This window comes from Triplophysa rosa, unplaced genomic scaffold (genome assembly GCF_024868665.1).
Source record: "Triplophysa rosa unplaced genomic scaffold, Trosa_1v2 scaffold483, whole genome shotgun sequence".
Classification (NCBI taxonomy): domain Eukaryota; kingdom Metazoa; phylum Chordata; class Actinopteri; order Cypriniformes; family Nemacheilidae; genus Triplophysa; species Triplophysa rosa.
Window position 1 is genome coordinate 24,034 of NW_026634490.1, and position 17,135 is coordinate 41,168.

Genomic DNA, 17,135 nt, shown 5'->3' on the forward strand with positions numbered 1-17,135 from the left:
CATGAATCGTGTGTGTTCGGATCAATGTTGGCGGTTACTGCGTCCTGTCACCCGGATGTTCGTCGGGAGCGCCCCAGACGTGGGTGTGTATCGAATAGGGTTGTGTGGTGTACATGATAATGGTTGGTATGATAGTGGGGTGTGGGTATGATCTGTGTGTGTGTGTGAACGTGCGTGTGTGTGTGTGCTGCTGTGTGTGTGTGTGGTGTTGAATCATGTGTGTGTGTGTGTGTGTGTGTGTGTGTGTGTGTGCTTGTGTGTGTGTTGCTGTGTGTGTTGTGTGTGATGTTGGTGTGTGTAGTGTGTGTGTGTGTGTGTGTGTGTGTGTGTGTGTGTGTGTGGTGCTGTGTGTGTGTGTGTGTGTAGTAGTGGTTTGTACTGTGTGTGTGTGTTGTTGTGTGTTTGTCTATGTGTGTGTTTGTGTTTTATGATCTAGTGTGTGTGGATGGTAATATGTGTGGTTACTGTGTGTGTGTGGTGTAGTTGTGTTGATACTAGTGTTGTTGTGTGCGTGTGTGTTGGGATCAGTGCTGTGTGCGTGTGTGTTGCTGCGTGTGTGGTGCGTGGTGCGTTTTGCGTGTGTAGTGTGTGTGTGTGTGTTGTGTGTGTGTGTGTGTTCGTGTGTGTGTGTGTGTAGTGTGTGTGGTGTGTGTTCAGTGTGTGTGTGTGTGTGTGTCAGTGTGTGTGTTAGTGTGTGTGTGTGTGTTGTGGTGTGTGTGTGTGTTCGTGTGTGTGTGTGTGTTCGTGTGTGTGTGTGTGTATGTCAGTGTGTGTGGTGTTTATCAGTGTGTGTGTGGTGAATCTTGTGTAATCAGTGTGTTTGCACTGTGATTATCGTGTGTATGAAATCCTGTGTATGTGTGTGTGTATCTGTGTAGAAGTCAATGATGTTGGGTCGTGTGTGTGGTGTTATGATCCTGTGTATTAATGTGGTGTATGATATGTTATACATGCATGATTGTTGTATGAATAGTGTGTGTGTATAATCACTGTGATGATAGTGTGTGTGTGTGGCAGTGTGTGTGTGTGTGTTCAGTGTGTGTGTGTGTGTTCAGTGTGTGTGTGTGTGTTCAGTGTGTGTGTGTGTGTTCAGTGTGTGTGTGTGTGTTCAGTGTGTGTGTGTGTGTGTGTTCAGTGTGTGTGTTCAGTGTGTGTGTGTGTGTTCAGTGTGTGTGTGTGTGTTCAGTGTGTGTGTGTGTGTTCAGTGTGTGTGTGTGTGTTCAGTGTGTGTGTGTTCAGTGTGTGTGTATGAATATGTGTTGAATAGTGGGGTGTATGAATCTGTGTGTGGTATGATCACTGTGTATGATCAGTGGTGTGTGTATGATCACTGTGTATGCATCATGTGTGTGGTTGTGGAGTAGTGTGCGTGTATCTGGTGGTGTGAGATGTAGGGAGATTCAGTGTGTTGTGTGTGTTGTTTGTGCTAGTGTAAACTCAGTGTGGTTTGTTGGTTAGGAATCAGTGTGGTGTGGATAGAGTGTGTGTGTGTGTGGTGTTTGTGTGTGTGTGTGTGTGTGTGTGTGTGTCGTGTGTGTGTGTGTGTGTGTGTGTGTGCGTGTGTGTGCGTGTGTGTGTGTGTGTGCGTGCGTGTGTGTGTGTGTGTGTGTGTGCGTGTGTGTGTGTGCGTGTGTTTGTGTTTGTCTCTGTCTGTGTGTGTGCTTGTGTGTGTGTGTGTGTGTGTGTGTGTGTGTGCGTGTGTGTGTGTGTGTGTGTGTGTGTGCGTGTGTGTGNTAGTGTAACTCAGAGTTCAGCTGTGTGTTTAAAGTCTTCTGCACTGGTGTTCAATCATGTATGGGTGTTCCCCTTTAAGAGATATTATTGGAATGTGTTGTTGCTTTCCTGCTGTTAGCGGAAGGCGTTTTCCATAGTGTTGGATTACAATAATATTATAATTAAAGGAATGCTCATTTTCTTTGGAGAGCTGCTGAGATGGATGAATAAATACAGTGCTTTTGGGATATGGCCTTTACGCAGGGCTGTACGTTAACTTTTATTGCACATAGCACTGGTGCTACAGAGGTTTAAAATTTTGTAGCACAGGCCAAACAGGTGTAGCACAAGTATAAACGTCTGTTGTCATCTTTAAAAAGTAATAAATTAGGGCTGTATCATTTTTAGTTTACCTAAATTAGTTTTCATTTTTCTAAGTTCTGTACTATACAAAAGTAATATATTTGTCCACATAAAAATACAGTAGTAGTATACAATACTATAGTATGTATTGTAGTAAACTGCAGTAAAAGTCCTAGATACTATAGTATTTTTGAATCTTACTATAGCATACTACAGTTTTACAACAGTTTATCAATTTACTACAAGGGTACTGCAATTATCTATAGCAAATACTATAGTATACTACAGACGTTCAGGTTAAAAGGACTTTTATTTTGACGGGTCCCCGTTTGAGTTTTAGTGTGGTTGACTGTAGCTTTACTCAAACTGTGAAATGCTTGTGATTGTGAAATAAACTCTCAGAGAAACTCTGGAGATGAAGTTCATGTGTTCATGTCCTCATACAGTCAACCAGGCACGTGCAGAGGGGGGGGGCTTTGGGGGCTTGAGTCCAGGCCCTTTTTCTTCCTCGAGAGAAAGTGCCCCTTTTCTGGGATTTTTTTATTAATGGATATATGTATGTGCGTATGTGTTTCTATTTGCGCACGGCTTTCCCTGGCAAACCATTAGAAAATGTCTGGTCAGGTTGGGATATGTTGAGAGTTCCGATGCCTTTCTTCCATCCGCGTCTCCACGCAGGCGCGCAGCCGCACATAGCGCGCACGCGCTGCACAGCTGTGCGTGTAGCACGTTTGGCACATCAGGCAGAGAGCCGCAGAAATGAAACCCTCCCTCCTTTCCAGTAGCGTTTGTTTTGGCGTGGAGATGAGTGGTGATGAATAGACTAGCTACATGTGCTTTCGAATTCACACCTAATTATCCAAAACACAAACTGCAAATATTGTTTTGCTAACATCATCACTTATGAGCTAATGAGTAAGCTAATAGCTAAAGTTTCGCTAAGGCTGAGGCAGTATATCATTGGCATACATGCTAACTTGATGGAAACGACAGCTGAATACAGTCAAATTAATAACGTCATCAGAATCACCTCATTGATATGTAAACCAGGCATTAAGTAATTAAAATGTGCTAACTTGCATACATTTGTCAGGCAATTCAGATGATCAGGATAAACAAAATAACTAAAGCATACCACCAGTTATTAGTTAATATAACTTACATCAAGAGTCTTTTCCCTTAAAATGTTATGTTTACATATGCAGATATATATGCCGCTTGTTTTGGATAATTTAGAAGAAATCTACAGAAGCAAACAGACGAGGTAGAAGGCTTAAAACAAACACCTTAATGTGTATTTTGGATATTTCCTTTCCATTAGAGCAAAAGAAGACATGAAAGCAAAATAGACCAACATCTCAAAATTGAACAGTACATTAAGTGTCCTGCCTTAAACAATAACTTGATAAGTTTGATGTCAGACTCCTCATCTAATAACTATACATTTTATATGTTGTGTATGCTGATAGATCTAAGCAGCCCTCCCTCAAATGTGAAACAAAGTTCTTGCTACCATCAGTGTGTGTGTGTGTGTGTGTGTGTGTGTGTGTGTGGTACAGTAAGTGTAATTATAACAACAATAATAATGTTATAATAATAATAATAATAATTAGTTAAGCTGCTGTATTTGTGTATTTTGTCAATCATTTTTTGCAGTGTGTTTTAATTAATTTTGCAGGTTTTTGTCATGAAAATAACAAATTAGCACCAACTGCCTTTTTCAGTTTAGTGTGAAGGTCATTGTTGGTGTCCCAATAACACCAAAATAATTAAAACAGTTTATTGGCTTGTGCAAAATAAACAAATTATTAGTGAAAATATGTCCTTTTCCTTTGAGCAGTCATTTATTCTATGTATATACTTGAAACTTTAGCATAGAAACATACACATTGTGGCTTAGTTTCCTTTGTTGTTGCCTGTTCTTGTGATAAAATGAGTAAATTCTAAGGAAGACAATGGTCTCTATGTGAACTGATTATTTTGTAGACATTGTTGGAAAATGAAACAACATGAAACAATTGGGTGAGTGTGAGGGATTTAAAAAAAAGTTGTTTTTAATATATTTAACATTTTGTTTGGAAAAAAATAAAACAAATATGAGAAGTGCCCTTTTTTTCCACTTGAGCCCATGCCCCTCAAAATGTCTGTGCGCGTCCCTGACCCGGATGCTGCAAATCATTTTGAGAGGGGCAGTTTAATATTACACAAACTTTTATTATAAATATGTCTTTTAATAACATATATGATATTATATTTACAAATGATTAAACCAATTTGACTGTTCGTGACGTTTGAACCTCGTTCCTTACTTTAAAACCGAAACTAAACGGCTTTTCCTCGCGGAAGGTCTGCATTCGGTAAAAATGAGCTAATAAAATATTTCAAATTCACGTTTTATGTCCAGTTTTTTTCTCATGTGGCAAGTAGCCGTGTAATAAGCGGGATAATGTACAAGCAGCCGACTGTTATCGCGAAATAAGCCCCTTACTTAACCGCTAGACATGTTTGATACACGCATTTTGATATAAATTATTATTTTGTGTTATCTGATAAAAACAAATTCATCTGGGATATGTTTTCATTTTTGGGTGAACTATTCCTTTAAGTATCTAGTGTGTGATGAGTGCTAAACAGCGCCCCCACAGAGGCTTGTGTCGTTAGTGTACAAGACAACCGGCAGTCGGTAGAAACTCACATGTAAGATAGTAACAACCGAGGCGGAGAAATAAGCCCGCGGACTGGAGAAGTACTGATCAAACACAACACGACGGCTGCTCTGACACTCTCGGAAGTTAAACATGTTGTTTGGAGCACAAACCGGCGTTTTTGCGACAGAAAGCATCGGAGGAGAGTTTAGTTCGTCCTCATTCATCGGAGGAGTTTCAATGAAAAGTCTCCAACCTGTCACACGGCGCAAAGTCTGACTGTAAACAGTCGCAGTTTTATAGATTCATGAAGACAGGCTTGATTTAGAAACACTGCGCCGGGGGTTTCACATGGTCGTTTGGGTGGATGCATTTACTTTCCGTTTTCAATAGTTTATCGTTGCATTTCTAGACTGCAGGATGCATGTAAAGAAACCGACGAACTCTGAAGACCCTCAACGGGATGACATGAAGAAAAAGACTTCATGCTTTTCAAATATTAAGATATTCTTAGTAGCGGAATGCGCTCTGATGATGGCACAGGGCACAGTGGGCGCATACCTGGTAAGTGAAGCGTTGCTTTCCCTTTTGCTTTTACACTTGAGGCTGTGTGTGCTTTGTAAAAACAGGAAAACGTATTTGGCATGAAGTATTTATTTTATTTATCCCCAGCCTTCCTGTACTGTAGTACAACTTTGTGAATGGCACGAAGCGTGACACAGATGTGACATAACGATCTTAAGAGTTAAGACTGTCCACCAAACCATCACAGCAGTATAATGCACCCTTAAGCATGCCATGCTTTAGTGCAAAGGAAAAATGTAGTATGTAATGTACTGCTATTGTACTAAAGCATAGCTGCCTCAGCAGAGATGATAGGTGTCATACTCTTGAGAAATAAGTTCCCTGGCAAGCTCTGAGCCAGTATATCTCTGTGAGAAATATCCTTACATGAATCATTTCAAATCCCTATCGATATAAAATATCATTTTTATACTGTCTTGATAATATTTCACAAGCCTCTTAACAATAGTGTGTCTTTACAGCAAGGGGACAATGTGAGGGATTTGTTCTTATCTCCACATCATTCACGTTAAGCTGGTTTGCTTGTTCTTATTTTTACAACTCTGCCTGTAAATGGTAAACAAAACAGCCCTGCTTTGTTTGTAGTGTCAGATGACAAACACATTGCTTTGTGTAAATGAGATGGTTGGTGCTCTATACAGAGCGTCCCTATCTTTGATAAGGAAAAGATTTGTCCAGCCATGTCCCCTATACCCATGGGATGTCTGATCTCAGTGAAAGCTCAGACCATATTTGGAAAGGAAACATGAATCATTCGCCCTGTGCTAGAAAGCCACAATATATCTTGGGAACAGTCTCATAGGGGTACCCTTGTTGCGGACTGGATTTGTTCCCAGCTTATGGAAATTTTTGTGTTTGGAAACCAAAGCAACACAGCTTTGCTGCCCATGCCTTCCAAAACTTTGTGAGACTGGGAAATGTGCAGATTGCTCAGATTTATTTTGACAGTTTGATAGGGTGTTCGAAACAAATCCTCCCTGGGTATTCACACAGTAGTAGTTTTTTTCCCAGCTTTCAAACTGTTTAGAGATATTTCCAAAAAATGGGTTGGGCAGACAGACATTTGTGAGAAATAGTAGACGTGTCTTTACCCTTACTCTTCATTGTTTAGTCTATTTTGCGTGTAATGGAACAGGCTTGTTTCCAAATAAAAAAATATAGCTGTTTAAGATTAATACATAATTTATCAGCAAATTATATTAAAGCATTGGAAATCAATTTCATTTTGGACTGATATGTTCATCTAAGAAGTGACAGTATGTCCATTTTGGGATGGAGTCTCCACCCTACTTCACAGACTGACTCACTGTCTGCTATGAGGCATCATGTTCATTCCTGGGCATTGTGTCAGTTTCCTATGTTTAGCTCTAGCCCTGAGTTCGACTTTGGGCTGTCTGGACTTCCCCTATGTGCAAAGAGTCCCAATGTCCTTATTTAATCTCCTGTAAACAATCATAATATGGCACATCCTCATGTAGGTTTCAGTGTGAATATATTTAAGTACTATGATCGTGTCCAGCATGCTAAAACAGAAAAGCTTATAAAAATACCTAATGAGCTAGCATTGGTTTACTGATCCTCACTTTACATTAACCTTTCCTTTTAAGGTGTGATGCAAAAAAGCTGGAATGCGTTTGCAAATTTCCCATGGTTGATGTGCCACGTGACAGCCCCAAACAAATCTGTGTGATTCACAGAAGCTTTTAAGCCTTCTTTCTCTTAACTCATTTACTTCATGTCTGCTCGGTTTTCTTGTGCATGATACTAATCAGAGACTTTTAGATGTGTGTGTGACACACAAGACCACCACACGGGTCCAGTTATGTTTCAATAGAATAAAAACCGAAAAATGATGTAGAGTTCAAATACTCTGGCAAGGTCATCCTCTGTGTATTTTTCAGTGGAATCAGCTTGCGTGTAGTAGGCTCTGCTTATGGGATATGAGAAAGTATTTTAACACCAATTTCACCTTTTTATCACAAGACTTCATTAAGAAAGACACTATGTGCTAATCAATGCAATGGGCTGATAATGTAATAGACATATCTCATTTCTGTCACACTCTCTGGATGCTTTCAGCAGAGAGACCTGCTGAATATTTCACTGTCAGTTATCTCATACCATGCATAAAAATAATGTTCCTATCACTATCACCACATAGTTCTATCACAGTTATAACAAGTTCCTAGTTCTTTGTTTAACAGATGTACCTAATTATAGACCAAATAGACTGCTGTGATAGTGTCAAAGTAGACAGAATAGTACAGAATTATGGGATTCCTTTTGTGCCAATAAAATGAACGCAAACTTTTAAAAAACGAACAAAAATATACAATGAGAAAGAAAAAAAACACTTTGATAATGAAAACAATAAACTCAATTGCAAGAATGTGACATGATTTTCAAATAAACTGCTATTTTTCTTAACAATTTTCCAAGTTTCGTTTTTGGAAATAATAGTTTTGAATTCACTGCTAGATTTTTCAATTGCGCTTTCCGAGTTTTCGTTTACGCTTCTCAATTTTTAGTTCGCCTTTCTGGTACAAATCTCACGTGTGGGCGGGAATTATGGCCACTTTACTCTCATTGGTTAGTGAGATTTGGATTGACAGCTCCCTGACCAGGAAGACGATACTGTAGACAGTGCAGCGGATTAGAGAGCAATCTGTTTGCGGTTTTCTGTATTGTATTGTTTTAGTGTTTGTACTTAAATTACTTTCTTATTTTGTAAGTATATTAGCAGGGTTGCCAACTTTCACGCACTTAAAAGTGGGACACGCTTCCAAGCTCTATCACACCGTAACAACAAGCCAACGTCGAGCAAATACAGGATAGATAGCCGTATTCACATGCAACTTTACGTGGGTTTAGAGGCCGTCAAGACAGCAGTCTATAATTTATAATTTCAATGATATCATGAAAATGAGATGCCTAGTGAGTTTTGAGGAGATATACAATAAAGTGTTATGCTTCCAGTTCATATTTCTAATTTATAGATTATAATCGTGGTGGCATTTTATGTATCGTTTCTATCTTTAAATGTTTGTTTATAGTTTAAGAAGTCTCTCTTCTGCTTTTCTTTAACCTGTTTTATGTAGGTGTGTAAATACATAATGAAATTGTTGTTTGCAAGAGGCAGTCTAAATTAATAAAACATTCTGAAGGCCTCTAATTGTGTCACCTTATGAATTTGTTTTGTTGTAGCGTTTAAAAAACATAAATGTCATTTGAATGTATCGGTAGTGTTTTATGAGGTGTACTTTCTGTGAATGTAAAGAAAGGGGTGTAATACTGTACATTCACCATGAGTTTAAAAAGAAAGATACAGTACTTAACTTATAAGGTGACTTAATTCTTTAAAAGGAGACTGTATGCAAGAGCGACATCGTCATCCTCCTCCTCAGATGGACACAAGTCACCATCTGGTAAATTTATGTAACCGAGATAATAAAATCGCTAAAAGTTTCTCTGTACAGTAACTATGCAGCAATGTTTTCATTTAGCATGTTAATTTCTCACAACCCAATAATCTGTAACGTGTCTTTATTGGATGTTGTAATGCAAGTTGTTCATTCCTTTTTAAGAAAATTATCTTAATAGGCCATAAAATAATACCTGACAAAAAATATAAAGCACACAATGAACGCGCTTAGTAAAGACAGAATTGCTACTGTACAGGAATAAAACTTTTAGTGATTTTCTTTATTATCTGAATTACATTCATTTACCTGAGGATGAGGAGGACGCTTGGATCCACACCGCGCGTGACTTACCAACTTCAAATACCAATTACTAATATACTAACTAAATAAGAAAGTAGTTTTAAGTACAAACAATAAAGATAACAGCATGCAGATCGTTCTCTAAGATTCGTTGCACTGTACTTTCTTCAGTATCGACTTCCTTGTCAGGGAGCTATCAATCAAAAACTCACTAGCCAATCAGCGTAAAGCGGCCATAAGTCCTGCCTACACGTGAGATTTGTGCCAGAAAGGCGAACGAAAAATTGAGAAGCGTAAACGAAAACTCGGAAAGCGCAAATGAAAAATCTAGCAGCGAATTCAAAACTATTATTTGCAAAAACGAAACTTAGAAAATTGTTAAGAAAAATAGCAGTTTTGTTGAAAATCATGTCACATTCTTGCAACTGAGTTTATTGTTTTCATTATCAAAGTTTTTTTTTTTCTTTCTCATTGTATATTTTTGTTCGTTTTTTAAAAGTTTGCGTTCATTTTTATTGGCACTAAAGGAATCCCATACAGAATAGACTGCCATGATTCTCAGGTCTTTACGCACAATTTTGTGCAGTAAATTACTCTAAACATTCCCGTAACAATGGAGGTCTGTCCCGCCCTGAAACCCTGGGTCAGATAGGAGATCTGGACCCTGAGGGAGATCTACAAATTATATGTTTGCTACCAACCCACCCTCTTTAAGTGTTTACAGAAAACCACAGTCCATTGTCATGGAAAGTTTAAGTATGGGTGCTGACTGTTTCCGCTCATTCTTAACAGTTTGGGAATGTTGAGGCTTCAGTCTCTCTGTGCAGTTCATTTTTCAGAAAGGCCCACTGTACATGGCTGCCTGGTAGCCATACATGTTCCAGAAACTATTACACACTTGAATGCCACGGGCTGGTTGTTCCTGACTCAGAATTTGTCTTTATATTTTATATTATGCAAACATAACTTTAAGAACAACAACCCAAGTTCAATTAGAGTCTCGAAATAATGTTCTGGTTTCATGCAGAGAGACTATAGGACAGTGAGTGTGAAAGTCAGGGTGGAGATGTTTGGCATTAGTTGACGCCGCTGGCATGCTTGAATGTATCCTGGCATTAAGGTGGCAATCTCTGAGGCAGTTCTCGAGTGGGCACTGATGTATGCTATGCAGGGAGGTCCAGCTATTCAGTCAACAGGTTTTAACTGCTTGGCACTGACTCTGGGGCAGAAAAGGGAGGCAGATGGGGGATGTGGCCTGTCCAGTGCTTTCGTCATGGTTCCAGAACTGGTAGACTGGCACGTATCTCCGAGCAGAGCCAGTGTACAGTACATAGTGTGCCAACACACACATGCACCCACTCATTCATTCAGAATGAAGAAGTAGCTTAAATTTACAAAGTATTTTTTAGTACACACACACACATGCACCCACTCATTCATTCAGAATGAAGAAGTAGCTTAAAATTACAAAGTATTTTTTAGCATGCCACCAAAATATTACAGCATTCACAGCAATGAGGCTGAACAAGATTGTAGCTGTTTGTTTGTGTGAATCTGTTATTGCTGCGTGTAAACTCATACAGAGAAAATCTATTGGCTTTTCTGAAGCAACATACAATAGTTGAGTAAACTAGTCTAACATGCACTGACAGGCACTTTCTGTTATCTGTGTAAATCTGACCAAATCCAGTCGATTAAGCCTGTTAATCGCCACGTTTTTGGGTAGATGTAAATTTGGACCAGCTGGATGTGAGGTAAGGGATAATGTACAGGCAGCCGGTTGTTATCGCAGAAGTAAGCCCCGACAGTGTGAACAGATCTTGTATCACACTGAAGGGGCTTATTTCGCTGCTTCTACATTATCCCGCTTATTACATGGCTACTTGCCACATGATAAAAAACTGGACATGAAATGTGAATTTGAAATATTTCATTAGCTCATTTTTACCAAATGCTGACCTTCCGCGAGGAAAAGCCGTTTACTTTCGGTTTTAAGGTAAGAAACGACATTCAAAAGTCACGAACAGGCAATTTGGTTTAATCGATTGTAAATATTATGTCATATATGTTTTTAAAAGACATATTTATATTTAAATTGTAAAAAAAAACAGTCAAAATGATTTTCTGCATCTGGGTTACCGTGTGTTATTAGTTTTGAGAGGTTGTTATAAGGAAATAATGAACCTGCAAATGTCACGACTGTTGGCAATCAGAATCGAGCATTCCAACGAGTCGTGTAATAATGTATTTTATGTAAACTAGATTTCATGCCGGTCTAGTTTGTTACAGTTCTCACTGGCACACTCCCAGCACCCTTCATTTATGGCCATTATTAAAGAAAATACTCCCTGTAGCTCAAAAATGAATATTATCTGCATATCAGCTTTGTTCTGCAACAGTCAGTGAGGAAACACTGAGAGCCTGCTGTTAAGAGTTATGCTGCTGTGCCTCTTACTGTACTGTACATGCTGCTTACAGTATGTGTGCTGTGTGAAACAGGCCTTTGAGTTACAGACAATTACATTCTTTCTCAAAAATCATTTCCAAAAATACTTCCCAATGTTCCCATGTTTTTGAATGCAAGCAAAGTTTTACTATTTAGTTATCTTTTGTGTTAAAGCTAAAAGCCTTTTTCCACGATTATCCTTCACGCTGTGAGTGCTTGACTTAAACTAATGTTAGGAAGGCTTTGGGATTAGTCAGTTTTAGGCCACATTTTAAAATATTGCTCCATTGGTGCATCGGAAATGTTTTTGTAGGTTATGGTCTCAGCATTGCTGAAATGTAGGTTTTGTTCACACACATAAACACAGGAACTCTGATGGAAAGGTACTTAAACTGAAAGGTGTGAGTCAGGACTTTGACCTTCATATGCAAATCGTGTCATTATATGCATGAACAATACTCAGTAGTTCCTTGTAGTTTATCTAAGTCATATAACAGTAAGTGAAATGAGCTTTGCAGGTTTTATGTTACTAGCTAAAGATGAACATTCTTGTATGACTTACTTTCCTCCCTGGAACACAAAAGAAGATATTTGGAGAATGTTGGCGATCAATCAACATTGGCCCAGATTGACTTCCATTCTATGGACACAAAACACTGAGACGTTTCTCAAAATATGTCATTCTCAAAAGTGTCAGTCATTTAGGTTTTGAATGACATGAGGGTAAATAAATGATGACATAATTCTTATTTTTGAGTGAACTGTCCCTTTAAGTCAGCACTGCAGATGTGCCACAGACTAAGTCAGATTGCAGCAGGCTACAGTGACTACAGGAAATTGAGTTACAGCAAATTCAGTTATTCACTCTTGTGCAACATCATTGCCATTCATCAAGAAAGGGCTGGTGGCACTAAAACCAATTATTCACATGATGCTTTTTAATTGTTTACCAGTACTTTGCTGTGCACAATATAGTTTTGCAGCTGATGATTTGCTAAGGAGCTGCTTTTCAGTGGTGCACAATAAAATGAATCGAGAGAATCCGATAATGTCAGATAAATCTGATTCAGGAGGCTAATGTTATAATTGTGGAATGCTATTCAAAAGGTCAGTTGACTCTGGAATCTGCGTTATTCACAAAAACACCTATAAATAATACTGGACAGACCTGTCAAGGAATGCCATCAGTTTAGAGTAGATGCCTTCCGCTTGGGAGGAATGTTGAATTTGTTTATTTATTAAAGTGGCAGTTACAGTAGGTGATTTCTCAGAAACGCAGTTGATATTTGAAATCATGATATATTTTTTGTATGGCAAACCTGAATGCTAGTTAGCATTTTAGCACATGGGTTTTCAATCAATGGGTTTTCCCCTTCTATGACATAAAACACAACAGCTATAACTAGGGATGCACCGGTTGACTGGCCATAAATAGGAACCGGACGTTTTTTGTGTCTAACGGCAACGTTTTTTTTTTTACGGAAATGCGCCCGCGGCCGCATACACAGATTACATTCGAATCAATCGCGAACATGTCATTTGTGTGGAAGTATTTCGAAATCTGTGAGCAGGTAGTGAAGATTGCAATCTGCAGTGTCTGCAAAGGACAAGTTAATCGGGGAGGGACAACAGCAAAGACATTCGGCACAACAAACCTGATCCGACATTTAAAAGTTCACCATCCGAAAGAACACGATGAATATCAAAAATCTGTTAATGATGCAAAACAGGCAAAACCTTCATCCCTCACTCAACCATCGGTACAATCACTTCAAAATGTGTTACAAATGGAAACAGCACGGATGGAAGAGACAAGAAATGCTGAAGGGAATGAAGAGCGCCAGCAGAAAAAATACCACGCAGAGCAAGCGCATTGTTGCCGATGCACGACAAAATATTGGAAGAAAATTCTGAAGTGATTCAGGATACGGGCAGCCAGCACTGGAACTGGCGCAGCTACCAAGAAGCGAACAGCCGTTGGTGTACTGGCACACAAATATGAGCCGCTTTCCTGCGTTCGCTGAAGTTGCGCGAGCATACCTGTCTGCGCCTTGCACGAAACGAAACAGACTAAGTTGTGACAAAGTTGAAATGCTTCTTTTTGTGAAATAAACGTCAGTTCTGTTAAGGATGGTTATTTTTATTTTACATTAAAATTATAGCCATTTTGATTTAAAAAGCACCTGCTGTAGCACTAAACTTTATTTGATTTAACATTTTGGAATAATTTATTTATATACTTCGGTTTGATTTACTTTCACTGGCAAAGCCCTTTTTCTTTACACCAAATTTAAAAACAAAAACTGAGTGCTGATAAATAAACGTCTTTGTTCGGGTTGTTGATATTGTGTTGATTGAGTTGTCTAAATTGTTGAACTTTGCAGTTGTTGCCTTTAATTTCACATGGATACAGTTTATGTAGTTTCAACCCAATTAAAAAAAAGTTAAATGCTGATGCTAAATATCTGTACCATCTTTGGATTAAATGTCCTTATTGTGCAATTACTGCCTTTAATTTCAGAAGGTTACAGTTATTGATTTCAATAGCCAAAGCCAGTTTGGCCTGTGAAATACCAAATAAACATGTTATTTATGTATACTCTAATTTTTTTCTTGTTTGTTGCTTAATGGAAAAAAAATGGAAAATCGTATCGGAATCGGCCAGTTTGCTTGTAAAAAATCGGAATCGGCCATGAAAAATCCTGGATCGGTGCATCCCTAGCTATAACCCGCTCGTGATCTTAAAATTAAACATCTTTTGAAATCAAATAATGCAACATGGACACAGATCTCTTAAAACGTGGATGGGGATTCATTCACAGAGTAATTACTTACCAGGGAACACCTTTAGAAAAAGTTGTCGGAAGTTTGATGGTAATGACGTTGATATGGAGTGACTGTAGTGTAGTCTGTTTATAGCCTCTTGTTAGCTTTTTACTTCTGGCGATTTTTATTATATAGGCTCCAAAAATAGCAAATATTGTGTTGATCTGTAAAGATTATCTTCATAGACAAAACACGTAAACATAAACCTTTGTTAATCACAGATCTTACTTTTTGCGATATTTCAAGTCTACAGGAAAATGCATAGGCTTTTGGTCGAGAGAACCACTGCGACGCTAACTTCCGGGTTGACCTACAAAAATAGGCCATCTCTGCGATATTCTATTCTTCGCCCTCAAAATAATGCTTGCTCACTGTCTCCTTCCCATCATGAATGTTTACGCCCCCTGTTGCTAATTGGCTACATGAGTGTTTGTGTTGTGATGTTGTGTTCATCAGTTCGATGTTTATTCTCCTATTTACACAGCCATGATTATGTACAAACACAACCACAATCTCTTCAGCACACACACACACACAACATAGACATCTTGCAAATATTCACAAAACTGTTTACTGGGTGTTGATTTCAGTTTTTAAAAGTCTTTCTAAGAAATTACTCCACCTTTCATTTTTCAACTTGCAGTAAAAACACAGAAACCTGCAGAGAGAGAGAAATTGAAACAGTTATCTGTACAGAGTGAAATAATATTATCTTGCCCATCAAACCCAAATGATATCTGCAGTCAAATTAATTTCTAGTGCGGTGTGCAGAGATTTGCAGCATAAGAGAAAGACTCTTTTCATAGTTATGCCATATTCGTCTGGATCCTGTTTCCAAGAATGATCCATTAAATGCTTGTGAGTGCTCTTTAAGGCTTTATTTCTTTTCACAGGCTCTATTTCTGCCATAAGCCCTAATAATGACTGTGATAAAATACATGCTGAGGGTTTCACCTATTAAAAGATTTGTGAAAATAATTGTTGTACCGTGGTTCATTATTTGATTTAATGTTATTTCGTTGTAGTTGAAATTGGGGTTTAATATTTTAATCGAACATGTTTCGGGTAGCACCTGGTGGTATCACATAAAACATGAAGTTAGACTTGACAACAGGTTTCTTATTTTGCTCTTGCCCGCTGTTTGATCATAATTTTTGATCTGTAAAGACATTAATCCGTGTTTTGTTTCTTTCTTAGGTAAGTGTGCTGACCACACTGGAGCGCCGTTTCAATCTTCAGAGCGCTGATGTGGGCGTCATTGCCAGCAGCTTTGAGATTGGCAACCTGGCCTTCATTTTATTCGTAAGTTATTTCGGTGCCAAAGCCCACCGTCCTCGATTAATTGGCTGCGGGGGCATCATCATGGCCCTGGGAGCGCTGCTGTCTGCATTACCGGAGTTCCTCGCCAGTCAATACAAGATCATAGACTCCTGGAGCAAAGATCTGGGGCGAGATGTGTGTTCTAATACCTCCAAAGTAGACGAACTGTGTGGGAATAGAGCCAACACCAACATGATGTACCTGCTTCTGATCGGCGCACAGGTCCTGCTGGGAATCGGGGCCACACCCGTGCAGCCTTTGGGTGTGTCCTACATAGACGATCACGTACGAAAGAAAGACTCGTCTCTCTATATAGGTACGTGTGTTTTATGTTCTGTGGTTTATGGGCTGAGGTTTAGCACGCTTTTTGGGTTATACACCTAAAGGCATCGTTTCTCAAGAGTAAATTGGCATTCAATTATTAAAAAAAGCCTATGTCTACTGCCGCTCCTCTAGGGCCTAATAAGTTAAAAGTAGATTATTATGATTTATTGTGGTTTCAGGCCTTCCGATCATAAGCCAAAAACCACTGATGTGAACTGCAAACAAGAAATGGGTGGGGTGTTATGTGCTGGAAAGCAGCGTGTGTGCTAAACCACAGGGTCAATTAGGGGAAAAAGATTGTGTGCATGATGTGTGTGTGTGTTGTTTCAAATTGTCTGTGAACACAATCCTCACAGTGTATTCAGCAGGTGAGCAGCGCTGGAAGGGTTTAACATAATCACTATTATTTGTTTGTGGGGGGAAGAAGGCCATGAAAAAAGTTTATAACAATGACGGCATCTGCAGGAACAGTAGACAGTGGGTTTGGGAGGTTTGTAGCAAATAGTGTTTGGACTGAATTTGGGTTTTGACAGTGTGCACGCTGGTCAGCATAATGTCATATGGGTGGGTCATATAGACAATAAATAGATGACGACCAGGGAATTGGAGTGGGGGTAATAGAGAATGTAAGTTACAGCTTCTGCAGGTGGGAAGGGGTCATTTATTTGGAGGAAGTTTCTACATTTTAGCGTATGGAACAGCTGTTTGCTCCTCACTATGCTAGATATCTGTTATTTTCTCTCATTGGTAGCACTTTACAATTTTTTATTTGTTAACATTAGTAAATGCATTAACTAACATGAACTAACAATTAGTATACTGTAGGCCTAGTTTTTCAGCATTTATTAATTTTTGGTAATGTTTTGGTATGTCACTGTTGTTCATGGTGCGTTAACTAATGTTAACAGTTACAATGTTTGATTTAAAAAAAAGTATTAATAAATGCTGAAATGAACATGAACTAATATTAAGTAATGCTGTAAAAGTATTGTTCATTGTTAGTTCACGTCAATTAATGCATTAAATAATTGTTAACAAATACAACCTTTCGGTTGTGTTTCCCTTTCATTTCAAAAGAATTGTTTTTATAGTCAATATTTTGTTAGTCTGATGCAAGACAGAACATGACTTTAGATGTATAACGTGTGTGACTGCAGCTCACTTTGATGATTTTGCCGTTGCTATGGTGAC

The 17,135-nt window shown here is 38.7% G+C and overlaps 1 protein-coding gene across 1 annotated transcript; it reads left to right on the forward strand.

The window, feature by feature from the left end:
- Positions 1 to 4,749: 4,749 nt before the first annotated feature.
- Positions 4,750 to 15,936, forward strand: LOC130550932 (solute carrier organic anion transporter family member 3A1-like; the record flags this gene model as incomplete). The annotated part of the gene is made up of 2 exons (XM_057328466.1): positions 4,750 to 5,285; positions 15,498 to 15,936. Coding segments are annotated over exons 1-2 (583 nt in total), but the record flags the coding sequence as incomplete, so codon positions are not given.
- Between the last annotated feature and the right edge of the window lie 1,199 nt (positions 15,937 to 17,135).